We start from the raw sequence: 20,496 nt of genomic DNA, 5'->3' as shown, positions 1-20,496 counted from the left end.
TCTGTGTAAAGCCTGTGCTTAGGTGGGAGTTGCTGGACACTGATGCCTCTTGCGATCTTCCGGTGTAAAGGGGTTCGAGATCAAGACAACCAACCACTTTGCTGTAAGGTAAGGCCAGGAATGCGTTGGTAGTTGGTGCTGAGCTAGAGTCGTCGCACAGCAGTTTGGGGGATTCGAAACATCCGGCTTTTGGTAGCAACCATATACGAGGGTCTCTTGGATGCCATCTGGGACTCGAGTGGTGCGCGCGCGCACATGTGTGTATGAGAGTGCATGGGTCTTCACCAGATCAGACCTTAGCGACAGGAAATCCCATATTTGGGATGCGTGGGCAGCAATCACGTGTCAAATTTTGCAGGCACAGGTAACGTTTGATTCGACTTGGCACGGTAGATTGGGCAAGAGGAAAACGTCGCGTTGTTCTGGTTGTGTTGTGGTGCATCTCGCGGTATGCCTCATTTACCAGCCAGTACCAGATTGGAGGTAATCTTGTCCATTTGGGTCAATAGGCTAACTTGTGGAAATTGGGTAGCTGCCAAAATGAAGGTGACTTGGTGACCTGGTCGGCTCCGCTATGGGTCGACGAGTGGTAAGGTTACCTAGCTGATAGGGAATCTAGGCTCTAGGCTCTCGGCTTTGGGATGGACTGGGTTTCGCGGAAGCGGTATTTGCAACCCCATTTGGTCTGGTAAGGTAGGTAGGTAGGCGAGGCCTGTCATGCGCGCATGAACAGTCAAAACTGCACTACGAGAACACGAACGGCCTCTCGCCGGGTCTTGCTTGGGATTTCCTGGCACCTAGAGGCCATGAAACAGGGAAGGCTATTAGTCCATGAGATACGGGTTCGCTTGACTAGATGCCACGAAGGCTGAGCAATCTGGTTTTGGCAGTCGGGCATGGCCGTGACTAACTTAAGGCCCGGCCGGACGACTTCGGCAAGGGATGGACGGATGGCATTTTTCTTCATCGGTGGATCATATCTTCCTTCTAAAATATCGTTATCGCGATCGATGATCCCATCCTCATTTGGGGGAGGATATGGCCCATTTTCCAGGTAGGCACAGGTTCGAGACCACGACGATCGCGCCCTAAATGCGACGGCCGCGGAAGAAGAGTGGTTTTGTTGACGACGCAAGCTTGCCAGTGGTAATCCCCTCCCAAGCTCCATGAAGAACTGGGACTGGGACTGGCCGGGACTGGCCGGGACTGGCTGGAGCTGGGACTGGAACGAAATGGCAATTGGAAAGAAGCTGCTGCTCTTGGCACACTAGCAGGCCTGCCAAAAACCCAAAAGTCAATATTTACCAGCTACACCAGCAGATCTCCTGGTGCTTGGTCAACCAGAACCGATGCCCCGTTTTGAGGCCTCAATAGACCATCTGTTGTAGGCAAGGCGCAATAACGAAATACGAGGATGACTTTTGTATTTTCGGCATGCCAACACCATGTCTATCCACAACGACAACAACGTTGCGGAGAATCGAAGCGGTCTCCACTCAATTCCGGGAACGGAGACGTAGGAGTCCTGGAGGAGCCATCTGCCTCGCCCATTTTTTGCACATCAAGCACGACAGACGGAGGCAATCTCGCTACGAGCATCGTCCGATCCGGCCCCATGGCCATACCAGCTTCGACCATGTGAAAATCCCCAGCCAAGTGAAGTCGAAGTTGGAAAAATCTATCGTCAGCGCAGGGTACCTGGCTGCTGACAGTTGCTGCTGTACATAGGCAAGATCTACACTCCCGGTGGTATAGCAATTGACCCTTTTCTCTGACACATACTACTACTTAGGTTAGGTCTGCCAATTGCTTGTACCTTCCGTTCTTTCAGGGCGGCGTCAGTCTGTTGCTCCAAATAGGAAGCCAGCAACGCGGAACCCTGTCTATCGACCTGTAGCCCGGCCAATAGCACGCCTTGCTGGGCACGTAATCCCAGTCGCTACGTCGCCGCTATACGAAATGGGCGGTATGTGTGTACCTAGCTGCTAGCTGGCATTCATGATGTACTCGTATTGATATTGCTACCTGGCACCTGGAATAGTATACTACATAGTAGTAACCAACTTCTCCAAACGGAGTCCGCTATCAGCTCCCCGTAAGCAGCTGCAGCCTAAGTTGAATGCGCGTAATGGAGGTGATGCCAATCTGTTCCTGCAGCAGCGTAACTTTTTGGGTCCCCTAGCCGACATTGTTCCTGCATTTAGCCCAACCGCTTGCAGGTGCTCGCTCAACACTGTACTGGTTGGTTTGGTAGCGAGCGTTGGCCGTTAAAGGCTCTCCCACTCTACCAAAACTGTCGCCAAAATCTTGAACTGAGACGACGCCGGGCAAGGCCGGCGGCGGGGGACCCGACCGCGCCGACTTTCCAGAACGTTTTTTTATGGTTTATGGCGACTCCAAACCCATGCGCAATAGCCACCACCTCCATGCCGATATGACATGGCTGAGCCGCTGGTGGATAGAGGACTATTAGGGTATGGACGGATTTAGAACTCATCAAAGTCAATGCATTCATGACAGGGACGTATCATGGACGCTGATTAGTGCGATCGGGAATATTGCCACGGCGTACGAGGCTTCAATACTCGCTGCCCGTTTTTGATTGACGGCCAAAAATGGTAGGGCCAGCAATAAACGACCGACAGTGAAGCTGACCGTGAGCGCTGCTGACCAAGAACCAAGGAAAACACGGACCAGTGGCGCTGTAATTTCCCATACCCCTGTCCGCAGCTGCGGAAAAAGCTGTACCTTGCAGTAGTAGATTGGACGCCGACGAGCCGCCTACTGGCCGCCATCTCTCACCTCCTCATCACCGCCAAGCCAATCGCCAGAAAAGAAAGGATGGAAGGAAGAAAAAAAAAACCCCCCTCTCCGACCAGTCAGGTCTGTACGCCAACGCCTGTACCAGCACGGGGGAAATAGTCCCACCACCATCACGTCGGGCAGATCCAATCCAGGGGCACAAAGGGTTGGTTGGTTAGCATCGAATGGAGGTACTGCCACACGCTGATTCTGTCTCTAGAATACTTTTTAGTGTTCTTTTTTCCACGCGGTACCTACATTCATGTAGGTACGCCCTCGGACAAACCCGTTGGGGCCTATTCCTCCAATTGGAGGAGGGCCTATCATGGGCTGTGAAGTGAGAGACCCAGCCGTATCGTCTCTGCCAACTGCGGCCTGCCCCTTTCCGGTCGTGAGAGCCTGAGCAGCAGAGAGCGCGTGGAGCTCACAGCTAATAGTATCGTACAAGTTTAGACGGAGCCATCTGTGCCTGTCTCCAGTACTCCACCCACCCCCTGATTTGTGATAGAATTGACAGCACCATCAATGCGCAATCAGCGCCCGTCCACGCAGAACCACCCACCCCTTCCACCCCCGTACCTTGTCAGATTCTGGAAGACAGTGCCTTTGATTCGATCGCAAAGCGAAATAAGCTGCAAAAGAAAAAGGCTAAGGAAGAATTTCGGCTTGACGACGCTACTGTGGGACCCCCCGGCTAGTGGGTGAGGGTATACCAGGAGTGGGCATTGGGCAAATAGGTAATGAGCATGGGTGGCACTGTCGCAGCGGACATGGAGTAGCAGCGCGAGACAGAGGCACTGACAGGATGGCGACCTTCTTGTCGTGTGGGTGGGTTGTGGGTGTGCTGGTGCACCGGCGAACACCCCCATGTCTTGACTTACTTCCTCGCCTGCGTCTGCTAGTTCCCAATGTTGGCAACTCTGTATATAAGTCGCGTCGCTCCACGATTGTCAACTCTTCTTTCCCTTCCCTCCTCACCCACACACGCTCATCAGCAAATAACCCTGACTTATCAGTCACATTCATTCGTTCTTACAGCATACTTAATTTGCTCTAACTACCTAATAATCCTCACGACAATCCACCACTCTTCCCGAGTAACTTAATACCCCGACAAATCCGTCAAGATGCAGTACTCTTTCGCCGTTGCCGCCCTCATTGCAGGTGCCTCCGCCCAGTACCAGGTTGCTCCCCCTCCTGCTGCTGCCACCACCAGCTCCGCGGTTGCCACCACCAGCGCCACTCAGGCTTACCCCGTTGAGTCCAAGAGCACCGCTGCTGTTGAGTCTTCCAAGAGCACCCCGGCTGCCACCTACCCCGTCGAGTCCAAGAGCACCGAGGCTGTCCAGTCCTCCAAGAGCACCCCGGCTGCCACCTACCCCGTTGTTGTTCCCTCCACCAACGGCACTGCCTCCGCCCCGGCTCCCAAGTACACCACTGAGGTCGTCAACCAGTACACCACTTTCTGCCCTGGCCCCACCACCATCACCCACGGCACCAAGACCTACACCGTCACTGCTCCCACCACTCTGACCATCACCGACTGCCCTTGCACCGTCAGCAAGCCCGTCTACACCACCTCCGCTGTTGTCTGCAACGGTGCCTCTTGCTCCGGCAAGCCCGCTCCCGTAAGTTTATTGCTACTCTCTCATGACTACTACTACTTCTTCTCAAAACCACTGTACTGACTCTGTCCTCTTCAGCCCCCTACCTACAACAACGGCACTGTCCCCGCTGTCCCGGCCCAGCCTACCACTCTGGCTCCCGCCCCCACCGGTGGCTACCCCACCAAGCCTACCCAGGCCACCACCCCCGGTGCCCCCATCCCCACTGCCGGTGCCGGCAAGGTCGCCGCTTTCGGTGGTCTGATCGGTCTCGCTGCCTTCGTCGCTCTGTAAATCGACCTAGCTTGCTTTCGCATTCACGTCTAGCTCACGATTTTCTATGTCGATAATACTTTAATTCGTGGGATTGATACGCCCCTTTATGACGGGAAAGCAGTGTGGTTGGTTTCAGGGTTTGGTGTGGCGTGGTGTTTAGACTTTGGGAGTATACGGCAACAATACGGTCTCTTGCAATGTGCCGGGTGGTCGATGCATAATCTGCATTGCGACCAGGCGCGCAGGATACCATCTTGATTCTTGTAATTTCTTGTCTCGGTGTTGGACATCTTACAATCTCGCCACAGAGGATTTTATCAATGTGTGCGGTCTCCTAGGACCCTTGGAACGGAGAGCGGAGGATGGCGTCTCTTTCTACGACTTCTTGCCGCTAATACTTTTTCTGTCGATAGAGGTCTATATGGGAAAGAGGTCGCGACCTCTGGCAAAACAATCAAATCCATTCCAACTCTTCCAATACTTGTCCCTTCTGCTTCGCCCAAGAAGCGCTTCTCCCTATGTTTATTCCTCGTGCTCTGCTTGCTTCTATTTCTTGTACAAACTTCTAAGAGTTGTTCAAAAACCATGTTTCAATATGTATAATGGCAGAGCCGAGGGATCTACAGCTACAGAAAAAAAGCCGGATGTTTTATCGGTCTTTGCTCTCAAGACTTTTCGATTCGCTGGGTGTCAGCGAGCCTTCCTCATGTACTATAGATATTAAAGGCAAAGTTGACATTCGCCAGGAAGACCGAGTTTTGGTCTGGCGCCTCAAACCTTCTGTTCTCTTCGCCTGTGTGTATGTGTCTGTGTGAGAGCTCTTCTTCTGAACTGTAATGACCTAGCTGAACTGTGTATATATCGCAAGTGCCACAACAGGCGGATCAATTGCCTCATAACCTTAAGATCCTTCCCGCTCCCCGTGGTACAATGGCCTGCATCAGATAGATCGATACGGTATTCTCTGGAGACCTGCATGGATACACGACAGCAAACATGGTGGACGGGCCAGGAGTTGTCATCCCATCTCCTTGGGATGGCAGGGGACATTCCCTCCTACTGGAAGCTCCTCCCGACGCGGCGGGTGGCGGGTGCGATCCATAGCGTCCGTTTCCTCTTCCATTGTGTCGGGTATCGGAGACCCTTTGGTGACCATTTGTTTCTTTTCCTTCCTTTTTCCTCGGTCGGACGTTTTCTATCTCTCGTTGGCGTTTGTCTCGTATTTTGAAACCGCTCTACGTACACCCATCCCGTGCGGGCCCTATCCCTCAATGGCTGCGACTCTACTCGGCTGATCCGCCCGGATTGGCGATATTGTCTCGGTTGATCAGTGGGGGGGGGGACCATGACCAAACCTGTTTTTCCCTTCCCACGCGTCGAGAGAGAAAAGGGAAAAAGGCTAGAAAGAAAGCGACAATCACCAGTTGAAACATGGGCCATCGCGGGGTCCCTGTTTCTTTCGCAAACTGGCTGCAAAACATAGGACGCCAGGACGCCCAGGGCTGACCACACGATGTCTATTGTTATAGCAGTTTGTGGCCAAGATCGCAATTTTACAGTCTCGATGGGCTGCTGCCAGCCACTATTGCTATTTATACCATTACCTGTTTCTCCCATTCGGGGATATTACGACATGCAAGACACACCTCATGATAAGATTTTAGAGTTGACATAAACACAAACACACGCGCGCACAACACACGAAGCAAGGAGAGGGGATCCAATCGCACGCAACCCGCCGAGATGGACGATCCGAGTCGTACGCGCAAGCCGCCATGGAGGCCAAGGGACGGTTTGTAATGAACCTATCCACAATTCCCCTGCTGCCGTGCATCTGCTGCTCACTGTACCTGCAGTAGCGTTGGCGTGCGTCCTAAAAGAGAGGAGTCGAGCTGAAGCTGAGTGTTTTTTCTTCTTCTTTCTATTTTGCTCTTTCTTCCCCGAAGCGAATAGGAAAAAGGTCCACTGGCGCTTGTCCACCCACACCCTCACCCCACATCGCTCAACTTGCATGCACACTTTACCTTAACGTGCCCTGAGATGTGACCCGGCAGCCCGAAAGAAAAGAACGATGACGGTAAGTGGACGCGGCAGCGGTAAGCCAGTCAGCTCAATCTCGGTCGCGGTGGGCACACACACCAATGAGAGAATGGGCCTTCGATGATTGTGATGCAGGACGCGCATGTGCTTATGCATGGGCAAATTAAAAATATGATGTATACTATCCATAGTATAATACTATGTACATACCTCTTGCAACGATACGTATTTTGTGTATATCGCTTTAGTTCTTTTCGCTTGCAGAGCAGCCGCGTATGCATTGCATATACTGTATACATACTCCGTAGTTGATCCTTGGGCCACTTCTTCACGATCGCTATCTTCAGCTCCTACGTGTAAGTATCTACTCCTCACTAGGTACTTACTGCTTACTTTGGCCAGGGCGTTTATAGTAATCGATGCCAAGACCCTACCCAGCAATAGCCAGGCTGCTCCGTCGTGGGGATACCAGCTGAGATGCATCAAGCTCCTTCCCCCAAGAGAAGAAGCCAATTGAGCACTCGGATTGGCCCAGGTGATGTTTAGCCGTGGGGAGAGGCGTTGAAACAGTCCGAAATTTGGGAGCGTCGCCCTAAACGTAAAACAGAGGCCGTTGGTTGACGGTGTAGGAGACTATCAGACTATCTGTCTCCTGTTCCCCTGTTCCTTGGCTTCCCCGGTAGCCGATAAACTGTCGAGCTGACTATCAATCTGCTCGTCCGGTCTACTGTAACTACCTATCCCTTACCGCAACGCTATGCTACTGTAGCTGGACTGCGGAAGTGCGGCGCCCTCACCCCCTTGCCGGCAATGGCCCGGTCGTTGATAACCGCAAGCCGAGGTTGTCTTGCAAGTACGTCATTACCGGGATGACTCTTGACGTGCTACTTGAACTTCTCCGGATGATGATCTTGTTGAAACGGTGATGCTGAAGTAAGAAGTCGGCAGAAAACGCATTCAACCGACGACTGACTACTGGACTGACTTCCAATAGTTCGTTGGTATGAGATTGGATATGGTCATCCATCCACCTAACTACTACGTACATTTGCACAGAAGTATGACGCACAGGATAAGTAGGTCCCAGCTTTGGAGTCGAGTCAATAACGAAATCGAGGGGAAACGACCAAAAGAACTGGTCTTGAAGCAGGTCATGCATGGCAATCAATACCTTCATGAAATTGAAACCATTGCGAATGCATGCACTCTGTTGTCTAGTATCACCATACTCACTGCCCTTTACAGCCATTAGTTCAGCCGTGGCAGTCAACAGCACCAAAGCGCTGCATAACACCTTAGGTGGTATGACGTAACACTAGACTTGCAGAGTGATCAACTCTACCACTCAGTCTGTTCTTTGTACGTCTGGCATCTGGAGACAAAGCGTAGCTAGACACAACCAATGCATGTCTACTGTATCCTCTTGCAGTATCTTGCTGACCAGTAATTCCATTCTCAGTGAGTATTTTAGACATCGTGAATCCTGCTTTATCGAGAGCATAACCATGGCCAAGTGGAATGTCTCTGAGTTGGACAAGATCGCCACCAAAAGACGTAGCGGGGTTCTTGAGCAAGCGCATCAGCCAGCCATTGCATCATCGCTGTCATGCTTGCTTGGCTGCTCACATACCTAGATATCCAACCCATCAGTTCATTGACATTTGGGCTGCCAACAATCTAATTTTCTTCAACGATTCATCGCCGTTTTGAAGAACAAAGATGAAGCCATTTCCAGAAGCAACACAAGGGCGCCCAGCGACCAGCTGGGTCCCGCCCATCCTCCGCCCGCGGTTTACATGGCGATATGTTGCCTGCACGCTAGCCATCGGCTACGTCCTCTACAGCTTCGCGGCATCCCGCCATCTGCTCGCGCACCCGTTGCCGCAGTACAGCGGCCCGCACGCCGTCGGAGCCATCGACATTGAGGCGTCTGCGGCATCGCCTCGTCTCGTTGACCCGGCTCGGTTCAAGGCGACCAACGAGAATGCATTCGAGTTACGGACCGTCCTCTTCACGCTATACTACCCGGCATCCAAGGGGGAGCACGTCATCAAGCATCACCACGACTGGATCCCCAAGCCCGTCTCGGTGACGGCGGCCGGCTACGCCAAGTTTGCCCACATCGGCAACTTCTTTACAAATGCCTTGTTCACCGGCGCCATCAAGCTGCTGGTGGGCAACATCAAGATCCCCGCCGGCGTCGATCTACCACTTCTCGCAGACAAGGGCGTGGCCTCCGATTCGTCGTCATCCGCGTCTTCGGAATCATCGGGCATTTTGCCCGGCGACAGCGACGAAGCAGAGAAGATTCTACTGGAACGCACAGGGCATAGCACCCGGGAGGGCTACCCCGTCATCGTCTTCTCCCACGGGATGGCGTCCAGCCGGACAGACTATACGCACTACGCCGGCGAGCTGGCGTCGCGGGGCTACGTGGTCGCCATGCTCGAGCATCGCGACGGATCCAGCCCCGGGTCCATCATCCAGGAGGCCGGGCGCGCCGACGAGACCCGCCTGACGTTCCGGATGTCGGAGGTCGAGTCGGCCGAGGGCCACGACCTGAAGGAGGAGGACTTCAAGAGGGCGCAGCTCGACTTCCGCCAGGCTGAGATCGAAGAGGCGGTCCGCGTACTGCAGCGCATCAACGGCGGCGACGGCGCCGACGTCTTCGCCGCCAACTCGCGCCGCGAGGGCGCCAACCTGCACGACTGGGCGGGCCGTCTCGATACTAAGGGCATGATTGTGGCGGGCCACTCGTACGGCGCGACGGGCGCGATGCAAGCGCTGAAGGGCGGGCCCAGCGAGCAGCGGCCGTTCCGGGGTGCCATCATCCTGGACCCGGGCAAGCAGAGCGGGCGGCTCAACGACGAAATCGACGTGCCGGTTCTGGTGGTGCACAGCAACTCGTGGAGCAAGAAGCGGTCTATGTTCTACGGGCGCGCGCACTTCGACGTGGTGCGCGACATTGTGGCGGGTAATAACGACCGGGGCCACGCCTCGTGGTTTATGACCTCGCTTGGCACGTCGCACCCGTCGGTCACGGACGCGCCCCTGCTGGAGCCATTCCTCCTGAGCGTGACCACGGGCGCCGAGATCGACGTCTACGAGGCCCTCCGCCAGTACGTGCACGTCTCGGTGGACTTCCTCGGGTTCCTCGCCGACGGCGAGAAGCGCAACCTGTTGGCCGAGCCCGCCGAGTTCCCCGAGTACGAGAAGAGCCGGGGCTTCGGCAAGTGGAAGCCCGGGCAGGGTGACGACGATTCAAAGCAGAAGGGGGGCGAGTGGGCGGATTGGAGGAAGTACTGGCAGCTGCACGTCTCTGCTGCGTAAGGATATAATGGGCAGGAACATACTACTACATTGCCATTTGGATGGCAGATCACGATGATACGACTATATTTTTACTTACAATTTACCCGACTAAACTACAATATAAGGTGGATATAGTTAAGGGGCAACATGTCATTCGTATGATAAGAGTTTGAGATTGTACTGATAGAGCAAGGCAAGATCTTGATATGAAGTATATACCCACACACATATATATACTACGAAAAGAAAGCAGATGCCTTATGTTCAGAGTGCCAGGACTTGAGCACTGTTATGTTTCTTGACGCGAGAATGACACCGTGGATCGACGCTGGTTCGGCTCCCTTGAAGTTGGTTGGCGCCTCTGCCCCTTGCGCTCTCCTCAAGGGCGGAAGGCCGGGAAGGACGAGTCGTCGTTCCGGCGGCAGTTGGAGCGGGCGACGAGCTCGCTCGGGCACTGGACCTGCTCGAAGTTGAAGTTGGGGTTGTCGGCGTTCTGGAACCAGTCGAAGCGCCACTCGCAGCCGGCGCGCAGCTGGGCCGGGAACGAGGCGCACTCGGACCGGCTCGAGATGCCGCCGTACTGCTGGCCGGGCAGGGCCTGGCCGTACTGGCGCGTGCAGCCGTCGAAGAGGCCGACGCCGCCGCCCGGCATCATCAGGTCGAACTGGTTCGAGCCCAGGTCGCCGCCGGTGTTGGTCGACTGCACCACCATCGTCTTGCCGCTGACGGGGCCCGAGGTGAAGGTGATTCTGTAGGCGGTGGTTAGATGGATATAATGTCAAGCGCAAAGTCGTCCGTGGCGAGTGTACATGTCATCATATGCTCGCCGTATAAGGGGAAGGCGGGAAGAAACGAGACGGGAGTGCGGCAAAGAGGAGACACAGTAAAGGAGTATATACTCACTTGAAGCAAGCGCAGCACGTCGCCGACTCGGCCGCGATGGCGGTGGCGGCGAAGCCGTAGGCGACGTTGCTGTTGACGGCCCAGGGCGAGTTGTTGGCACAGGCGAAAGCGGAGCCGCCGTCGCAGCCGGAGGGGGCGTTGGCATTGGAGATGGGGCTGTTATTGTTATCGCACGTCGTCACGGGCTGGCTCACGGCCGCCTTGCCGGACCAGGCGCACGAGGTCTTGCAGCAGTCCCAGTACCGCGTCGAGTGGCCCGAGCCCGAGAGCGCGGACGCGGTCGAGGCGGCCGCCAGGAGGCCGAGGAGGGTTTGGGTGTGCATGATGGTTATTGGTGGTCGGCGTGGGGGAAGGGGACCAAACTGAGACTCTTTGTCGAAATATCAGGTTCTTAATGAGGTAGTAGTGATGTGACAAAGGACGAGGGCTATGAAGACGAGTCTGGAACAGAGCTGGGTGGGATATTACTACCACGAATTACACGCACATACATATACCACTGACAAACCGCTCGCCGCTTGATCAATACCCCTTACCTTTCCTTCCATCATGGTGGCCAAGGCCATCCTCGTCATCATCTCTTGACGTACGGGGCTAAGTAAGTAGGTAGCCGGGATAATCGGCACACTTGCGCATGTTTTCCTACGACGATGCCTGCCGTGTAGTCAATAAACCCGGCGGCCCTGCTCCGTTGACCCAAAGCGAACAAAGCCTCACCCCACCCGTCAGGGAAGTCCGGGGGGCTCTCGAGGCTCGAGGCGCAAATGGCGGGTTGCGGGCCCGACTGGCCAACTTCAGATAAATTACATGGGCGGGGAATTAATTCATTTCCTCTTGCTGATGTCTCCGATGGTGCCACAGTCGTGTGCAAATGGATGATGATCCATCAATGGGTGCTGAAGCCGCCCTTCCTGCAATGAAACGCGCATATAGCTTGCATGTAAATGTCAAGGGGAAGATGCAGGCAGGCGTGCGAGTAAGTCCCGGGGACTGGTTCGTCCAGATCTCTCCTGATCTTGGTAAACTCGATCTTCGGCTGACACCCGCACTGCACCGAAGCCAATGGGGTTCGGAGTACATAGCAGTGTAAAATACAATAATACCAAATTGTGATTCACTGTAAATATTGGACGACGTAATACTGGGCTTTGGTAGATTTTCGTTTTATTTCGTCTTCTTCTTCGCATACTTACTACTTAGTCTCAACCCATAACCTACCTAACATTATCTCTGATAATGGTGATAGTGATAGGGTGAAAACAGGGAAACAGACAGAAACATGTGCAACAACTAACTAGCGCTGGGGCAATAGGGGGAGAGGAGGGAGGAAATCACGCACCTGTGATTCAACCACGAAGTATGCGCAAAATCATCGCAAAGGGAATCCGACTCAAGCCAAGCCAGGGCTGGGGGCAGTGCTGGCTGTCGGACGAAGAACAGAAGAAAAGAGATAGGCATATCAGACCACATCCCATAAACCAAATGGTGTTGAAGACCAAGGCCCCTAGCTTCCGCAGCATACTGAGGACGAACGAGGCTACGAACAGGACTACGACGCCCAGTATTATGAGAGCTCCAAACTGCACTTCGGTGGAATGCGGCAGCCAGTCCACCAGTTGGTTGGGGCTGAAGATACCCATCTTGAAGCTGGATAGATCGATAAGTCGACGGGAGAGAATAAGTAGGTCGGTGAGGGTTGGTGAGGGTTGGGATTGGTTGGGGCTGGATTTTGATTTGGAAGATTCCAGGCCATATCCCAGGATTTATATACATTGCGGCAGCGATGGCAACAACCTGATTGTATTGGTTGCGAATCGAAACAAGCCGACTATTTCCATCACACAATCCCTTCGTCCAGAAACGACCGGGGTGTTTTTCTTTGGGTATGCACACAGCCTAAAAGAAAAGCATGTCCTTTGTTTGTGTCCCCTTTGAGTGAGCACTCGTCCTTTGTTCCTTCGCTGACAGATTCAAGTTACTGTCGGGGGTTCCGCGCCCAACCATCCCCACTAATCAACCCCAGATAGATGTACATATGTAGCAATTGCCGGTGCTATCAGAGCTAACCACAACAGCGATGCCACACTCATCGACCTTCCTATCTGGGCCAAGACCCCTCTGCATTCCATATTCCATGCAACATCCACGCTACCACTTATCATGAGGGGGTATCGCAACATGATGTCAGTCAGCATCGGGGCATAGACCGTAAGATACGCCCCAATTTCGACACAGCGATCTCGGGATGCCATGGCTACTACAGTGGGCTTCTCTGGCCAATGCAGCAAAGCTTTATCGCGTCTTTTACGTGATGCTAATGATATATGCAAGTACTCAGACAGACATACTCTCAATGTCTAGTTAACATATCATACTGATAAGGAGATAAGTCACGCGGCAGTCTATCGCGTATGAACATGACATCGAAAAGGATCGTCGTACTGATCACCGGCCCCCTTCTCCGTCGTTTGTGTTGTTGTTCAACTCCTTTCCGTCAAAGTATCAACGAGTAACCTCCCGCTTTCGCAAAACTTTTGCCGTTGCACCTGGTTACTGAGCGGTATAGACTTTTTACAAGAACAAATCTCTCGGCCAACATGACGGGAGACGGAGAGAAGGCCTCGGTCCCGGCCGAGTACACCAGCCCGTCCGCCGGTGGCGACTCTTCCGTCCCAGATGACGGTGATGCGGACATCGAGAAGACGGGCTCCGCGCCGGCGCCGAACCCCGATGTCCAGGCCGGCACGGTGCTCAAACACGCCGACAAGAACGACGCCGACGAGGCCTACAAGGTCCTCGTCGGCCACGAGGGCGAGACCGTCGTCATCACGCCCGAGGAGGAGAAGAAGCTGCTGCGCAAGATCGACCTCAACCTGATGCCGCTGCTCTGCATCGTGTACGGGCTGAACTACCTCGACAAGACGACCGTCTCCTACGCCTCCGTCATGGGCTTGAAGGTAAATCTGACCCCTTCCAGTATACATATGTGGCATGCATCGAAGTCGTATATGAGCTGACACATATTGCTGGTAGACGGATATCAAACTTGTTGGTAAGTCCTGCATCAGGCATACGAAACAAAGGGGGCGTGCACTAAAAACGTCCCAACAGGCCAGGACTATTCTTGGATTGGGTCCATGTTCTATTTCGGTTACTTGTTCTGGGAGTACCCGACGAATCGCCTCTTGCAGCGACTGCCTTTGGCCAAGTACTCGGCTTTCAATGTGATCATGTGGGGGTTGACGCTATGCTGCATGGCGGCGGTTCAAAACTTCGCCGGTGCGATGACTGGTATGCAATCCTCACTCAACTGTGATCCTGCTTTACTGTACGAGGGAATCTACCACTAACTCTGTCCAGTGCGATTCTTCCTCGGTGTCTTCGAGGCCGCCGTATCTCCCGGCTTTGCCTTGTTTACTAGCCAATGGTGTAAGTCACTTGGAGTGGATGACAAGTTAACGACAGCTGCTGACGGGGAATGGCCAGATACGATCAGCGAACAGGGTAGCCGAACCGGCATATGGTTCAGCTTCAACGGCGTCGGCCAAATCGTCGGTGGATGCGTTGCGTACGGCATCGCCGTGGGGACGAAGCACCACCCGGTGGCTATCAAGTCGTGGCAGCTCGTCTTCCTCGTCATCGGGCTCTTCACCGCGGCCATGGGCGCCGTCTTCCTGTGGCTCATGCCCGACAGCCAGCTCAACGCCCGCTTCCTCACGCCCAAGGAGCGGGTCATGGCCGTCGAGCGCATCAGGGTGAACCAGCAGGGCGTGGGGAACAAGCACTTCAAGTGGTACCAGTGCAAGGAGGCGTTGACAGATCCCATGATCTGGGCTTTTGTGTTCTACAGTCTTGTCGCAGACATCCCTAATGGTAAGTAGCTCCTTGGAAAAACCCACATCTGAACTGACTGAGGTTGACTTCATCGACAGGCGGGATAAGCAATTTCTTCTCTCAGCTCATCGTCTCTTTCGGATATACCCCCGAGGATTCTCTGCTCCTAGGTATCCCGGGAGGCGCGGTCGAGGTGGTAGCACTGATCGCATGCGGATATCTCGGCGACAAGTACAAGAACAGACTGGTAGGTGCAGTATAACCTCGAAACAGGGAAACGCATGATTGCTAAAACGTGCCAGCTCTTCTCTACTGTGGGCATGATCATCGCCATCCTCGGCATGCTCTTGATTACATGCCTTCCGGAGAGCAACAGCCCCGGCCGTCTGGTCGGGTATTACCTCACACAAGCATCGCCCACGCCATTCGTCGCATTGCTGTCCCTGATCTCGACGAACGTGGCCGGGTGGACGAAGAAGACGACCGTGGCTGCCATGTATCTGATTGGTTATTGCGTGGGCAACATCATCGGCCCGCAGGTGTTTCGAGGTAAGCTGCCGACTCCCCCGAACTCTGGGCTACGAACCACGCCTAACATTGGGTTTTATAGACAAGGATGCACCTCAGTACAGGCCGGCCGAAATCACCATTGTGGTTTGCTACGCTGTCAGCTTGGTGGATCTGCTGTTCATTTACCTGTGGTGCAAGCGCGAGAACAAGAAGAAGGCCGTGATTCGGGCGGCGCCAGGGTACGAAAAACTGCAAGGCCAGGAGTTTATGGACTTGACAGACCGAGAGAACCCCGAGTTCATTTACAGTGTTTAGTGCACTACATAGTATTATCATTTTGTCGTCGAACGTGCTGTCGAGTTATCCAGCTGTTTGACCTCGGATGCTGCTGACGTTGCGGATCCCGTAATCCCTGTCTGGCCCAGCTCCGGAGTAGCGGATGCGGGGAAGCTGGGGTAGCGGCACGCAGGTACTGTAGCTCTTAGCTACTGCACCACTGGAAATACCACTGGACTTACAGCACAATGACCTAAGGTCCCCCGAGGACGCAGCAAGCACATCAGTCCATGCCTCCAGGACAAGAGTTGAAATGTAGACCGCCTCATGCAGATGATCAATCATATATATGCACTTATGTAATCGTCGCACCCTCCATTAGGATTGATTCATATAAATATTGGACAATATGTTGTTGCATGTGTATGTGTATGTCAAGTGAAGTAATATCCGACGGCTTACAAGCACAAGTCCAAGTCCAAGTCAGGCCCTGTATTGCATGACGTGCAAGCCACCTCGCATGCGTCCCGTTTGGGAGCCAAGACGTCGAAATTGTAAGCGAGGTCTCACTCTCTCCCTCTCCCGGACCCTGGCTGCTTTTCCCACCCGCTGATCCGTTGTTACCAAGCCATTGGGTTTTTATTATTATTATTCATTCCCTGTGTTCTCTCTTTTCCTCACATATTATCGTGCAAGAAGTAGAAGAAGAAGCTCACAAGACAAAACAAGCCACCATGAGCCACCCGCAAGATGAAGTGCAGCGGCACTCCCTGCAGGACCCCGAGTCCTTCTGGGCACACCAAGCCGACCAGCTGCACTGGCATCGGAAGCCCAGCGCCGTGCTGACCAGGACGACCAAGATGCTCAAGGGCAACACGCAGCACCCCCACTGGGAGTGGTTCAAGGACGGCCAGATCAGCACCTGCTACAACTGTGTGGACCGCCACGTCCTGGCCGGCCGTGGCGACCACCCGGCCATCTTCTACGACAGCCCCGTCACCGGCGCCCGGCAGACCCTCAGCTACGCCCAGCTGCTCGACGAGGTCGAGGTGCTGGCCGGCGTCCTGCGCGACGAGTGCGGCGTCCGCCGCGGCGACGTCGTCCTCGTCTACATGCCCATGATCCCCGCCGCCGTCGTCGCCATGCTGGCCATCGGCCGCCTGGGCGCCCTGCACGCCGTCGTCTTCGGCGGCTTCGCGGCCAAGTCCCTGGCGCAGCGCATCGAGGCCTCGCGGCCCGTCGCCGTCCTCACGGCCTCGTGCGGCATCGACGGCGCCAAGGCGCCCCAGAGCTACCAGCCCCTCATCCGCGGCGCCCTCGCCCTCTCGTGCCACAAGCCCCGCCGCGTGCTCGTCTGGCAGCGCGACCAGCTCCGCTGGGACGCCCTCGACCGGACCGCGGGCGAGCGCAACTGGTTCAAGCTCGTGCGCAGCGCCCGCGCCCGGGGGGTGCGCGCCGGGCCCGTCCCCGTCGACGCCAATGACGGCCTCTACATTATCTACACTAGCGGGACGACGGGTACGCCCAAGGGCGTCGTGCGGGACGCCGGCGGTCATGCGGTGGGCTTGCACTTCAGCATTAGCTACCTCTTCGGGATCAATGGGCCGGGCGACGTCATCTTCACCGGGAGGTAAGTGTTCACTCGCCCGCTGCTGGCTGCTATTGCTACGTGAGCTGACTCCTAGAACCTCGTCCCAGTGATATTGGTTGGGTCGTGGGGCATTCGTACATCATTTATGCGCCTCTGCTAGCCGGCGCCGCCACTGTTTTATTCGAGGGGAAACCGGTAGGGACGCCAGATAGCTCGACATTCTGGCGGATCATAAGAGACTACAGGGTAAACTCTCTGTTCACCGCTCCAAGTAAGTGCCAAAACGCCCTGCTAGCTCTCAACATAATATATCTGCAACCTCGGCTGACACCGTATAATACAAGCCGCGTTGAGAGCTATCAAGAGGGATGATCCCGAGAACAAGTTCTTGAAAGAGATTGGCAAAGCCGGTGGACTGAAGTCCTTACGGGGGCTCTTTCTAGCCGGAGAGCGGTCAGAGCCGTCCATCATCACCACATACCAGGAGCTCTTGAGGGATTACGGAGCTCCGGGCGCCACTGTTATCGACAACTGGTGGTCATCCGAGTCGGGCTCGCCCATATCGGGGATAAGCCTCGTTCCGCACGCGGGCAAGGATCGATGGACTAGTATACGCGACCACAAGCCCTTGGACATCAAACCAGGGAGTGCTGGGAAGGCAATGCCCGGGTTCGACGTCCGCGCCGTGGACGACGAGGGCAACGAGGTGAAAAGGGGCAAGATGGGGAACATCGTCATGGCGATACCATTGGCGCCTACAGGCTTCCGCACGCTGTGGCAAGATGACGAGAGGTTTTACAACAGCTATTTGAAGCGCTTCGACGGAAAGTGGATAGACACGGGGGATGCGGGCATGATCGACAAGGAAGGGTATATTAGCATCATGAGCCGCAGCGACGATCTCATCAATACGGCGGGGCATCGGCTGTCAACAGGTAGGAAAACCACCGTACTGCCATTCCTTGGCAAAGCCCCCAGATCCTGCCTGCCGTGGATTATATATATAGTCGACTGGCTAACCTACTTTGGCGTGTGTGTGATGTAGGTGCTATCGAACAAGCAATCACCAGCCACCCCCTGGTGGCTGAGGCCAGCGTCGTCGGCATCCCGGACTCGCTCAAGGGCCAGCTTCCTTTCGCATTTGTGACACTCTCGACGCCGGATCACCCTGCCTCGTCTGTGCCCGAACCGGAGGTGGTACGCGAGATCCAGCGGCGGGTACGCGACGAGATTGGCGGCATTGCCAGCCTCGGTGGGGTCATCCAGGGCCAGGGCATGATCCCCAAGACGCGGTCGGGCAAGACTCTGCGCCGGGTCCTGCGGGAGCTGGTCGAGAACGCCGTGCACGGAGACTTCGACAAGACGGTAAGCTTCGACTTCCGGAGCCTGATTCCTTCCTCTCCCCTTTTTCCATACAAGTATAGTAGTGTGTCTCGGGAGGGCCGAGTATGCGGCTCAGCTGTTGCCAGCATTCCCTCGTGGGGCGATTTGTTTCGTTTCCTGAAATGGCAATGCTAATATGAACTTCGACAGGTCCCGTGGCCGGCCACCATTGAGGACGCGTCCGTGGTCGAGGTCGCGCGGGCCAAGGTGGCCGAGTACTTCCGGGAGAAGGGCGGGGCCCACCAGGCCATCGAGGCGCGCGCCAAGTTGTGATGTTTTGGGATTTTATTTGATGGTTTGGGAAAGGTCAGAAAAGGCATCGAACGATAACCGGAGCGAAGGGGGCGGACAAAGAAAGGGTGGCCTGTCTCGGGGAAAGGAGAGGAGAGGAGACGAGGAGCGGCGGAGCTCTGGGCTCTGGGTGCTGCTCTGGGTGACACAAGCAACGCTTACACGCAGGACATCCCATTGTGGCTGTAACGTTTGATTGCTGCCTGAAACCTTGAAACCAGCTGCTAGGCCGTGTGTCTGGGTCGGATGATGCCCATCAGGTTGCTCACGGGTCTCGGGCCGGACGACGGACTGGACGCTTTCGGCACCGAGGAATGAATGTCTCGTATAACTCGGCCCCTCCTTCCTCCCTCCTCCTCCTCTTCACCCTCCTCTTATCTTGCTCCCCATCACCTTGGTTTGTATTTATTGATTTGTGCCACCGGATGACCCAAGTCATGGCGGGTGCCCATCATTCAATCATTTCACGACAAATGCCCCCTCCCCAAATTTGACACATCATGTTTTCCCTCCCACGAAGCTGAACAACCCACCCCCATGGTGGTGATACCTTAGCCGCCATTTGAATGGCTCCCTTTCTCACCGCCCCCTCCCCCAGCCGTGAGCTAGTCTTTTGGGTAATGTGTGATTTGAGGGGGCCAGCAGGCGGCCGGGTCGTGACATTGCATTATTCTCCTTACCCGGATGGATGGGTCGATCGTGTTTATTAGAGTCAGGCCGACCAGGAAAAGCCGCCCCAGAGACCTCACACACACATATACACATCAATAATACATGGTACGAGCACGGGTGACACAAACACACACACACACACTTACGTATACACAACAATGACCATGATCAAATCAAGAACCATACGAAGATCAACCTCGAGTCACTTCTGGAACTGGTTGTGCTGTTTAAAAGATACGAACTCCGATTTTATCATACCGTATACGTACTTGGACATGCTTCTTGGTATACTGCCTGCTCCTGGCACACAGCCCTACCCTTCTCAAAACCGCCCAGCACTCCCGCTCCCACGGAGCATTGACATGAGGACGACATTGGTATCAATTGGTTACCAATCACAGTTACAATCACTACATATCCCGTATAGGAGTGTCTGATTCACAATATGCATCAGTATACCTAGACTCCTGACCTCGCGATAGACCCGTTTGGTCCACCCGCACATCAATTCGTTTCTCGTGCGACTTCCTGCGGAAGGAGCAGCAACAAGCAGTAAAAGACCATGTATTCTTTTCTGAAAGTAACGGCCCGTTGCGTTTGTGTAGGGGCTTGGCTCTCACCCACCCACCCATCTCAAGTTCCACAGCGGCGCGTAGCACTCCCACCTACATAGTCAAGATTAGGAGCTGTCTTTTCTTGGGGACTGAAATGAACTCTTCCTCGCAGCGTAGGGGATAGATAGGGAAGGTACAACATGATGTACTGTAGCAACTTTTGGCTAAAGAGGAATCCTTAACGGCGTACTTAAAAACCTCACCTTGCAGTACTGTGTCGCGGAGGGGATGTGGGGGGGGGGGAGCTGGAAAGAAAGGTAACTTCGAACCTGTAGACATTCCATATGCAACTCGAGACATCGATGTGGTTGCCTTATGCAATGTTGATGTACACCATATCATAGCGTCTTGTTGACCTCCTATACTTTATCTCCCGTGGTTTTTATGG

General features: G+C 54.6%; 5 protein-coding genes across 5 annotated transcripts; 4 read left to right on the top strand and 1 right to left on the bottom strand.

The window, feature by feature from the left end:
* Positions 1–3,929: 3,929 nt before the first annotated feature.
* On the top strand, positions 3,930–4,700 carry PG985_007036 (uncharacterized protein; the record flags this gene model as incomplete). The annotated part of the gene is made up of 2 exons (XM_066826805.1): positions 3,930–4,430; positions 4,506–4,700. 2 exons carry the CDS (start codon positions 3,930–3,932, stop codon positions 4,698–4,700), a joined length of 696 nt encoding a protein of 231 aa, XP_066684480.1.
* Positions 4,701–8,441: 3,741 nt separating this feature from the next.
* On the top strand, positions 8,442–10,052 carry PG985_007035 (uncharacterized protein; the record flags this gene model as incomplete). The annotated part of the gene is made up of 1 exon (XM_066826804.1): positions 8,442–10,052. The coding sequence occupies one exon, from the start codon at positions 8,442–8,444 to the stop codon at positions 10,050–10,052; it is 1,611 nt and encodes a 536-aa protein (XP_066684479.1).
* A 361-nt stretch (positions 10,053–10,413) lies between these two features.
* PG985_007034 (endoglucanase type K) lies at positions 10,414–11,260 on the bottom strand (the record flags this gene model as incomplete). Its single annotated transcript, XM_066826803.1, has 2 exons — positions 10,414–10,783; positions 10,938–11,260. The coding sequence occupies 2 exons, from the start codon at positions 11,258–11,260 to the stop codon at positions 10,414–10,416; spliced, it is 693 nt and encodes a 230-aa protein (XP_066684478.1).
* Positions 11,261–13,534: 2,274 nt separating this feature from the next.
* On the top strand, positions 13,535–15,596 carry PG985_007033 (major facilitator superfamily domain-containing protein; the record flags this gene model as incomplete). Its single annotated transcript, XM_066826802.1, has 7 exons — positions 13,535–13,894; positions 13,971–13,989; positions 14,049–14,228; positions 14,298–14,810; positions 14,870–15,018; positions 15,074–15,320; positions 15,382–15,596. The coding sequence occupies 7 exons, from the start codon at positions 13,535–13,537 to the stop codon at positions 15,594–15,596; spliced, it is 1,683 nt and encodes a 560-aa protein (XP_066684477.1).
* Positions 15,597–16,291: 695 nt separating this feature from the next.
* Positions 16,292–18,804, top strand: PG985_007032 (AMP-binding enzyme; the record flags this gene model as incomplete). Its single annotated transcript, XM_066826801.1, has 5 exons — positions 16,292–17,187; positions 17,256–17,419; positions 17,493–18,083; positions 18,194–18,513; positions 18,682–18,804. The coding sequence occupies 5 exons, from the start codon at positions 16,292–16,294 to the stop codon at positions 18,802–18,804; spliced, it is 2,094 nt and encodes a 697-aa protein (XP_066684476.1).
* Positions 18,805–20,496: the final 1,692 nt, after the last annotated feature.

The sequence above is a fragment of the Apiospora marii genome, assembly GCF_038362585.1.
Source record: "Apiospora marii strain CBS 49790 chromosome Unknown utg000004l_segment0_segment1, whole genome shotgun sequence".
NCBI lineage: Eukaryota > Fungi > Ascomycota > Sordariomycetes > Amphisphaeriales > Apiosporaceae > Apiospora > Apiospora marii.
The sequence above is the reverse complement of the archived record's forward strand: the minus strand, read 5'-3'. Positions and strand labels throughout refer to the sequence as shown.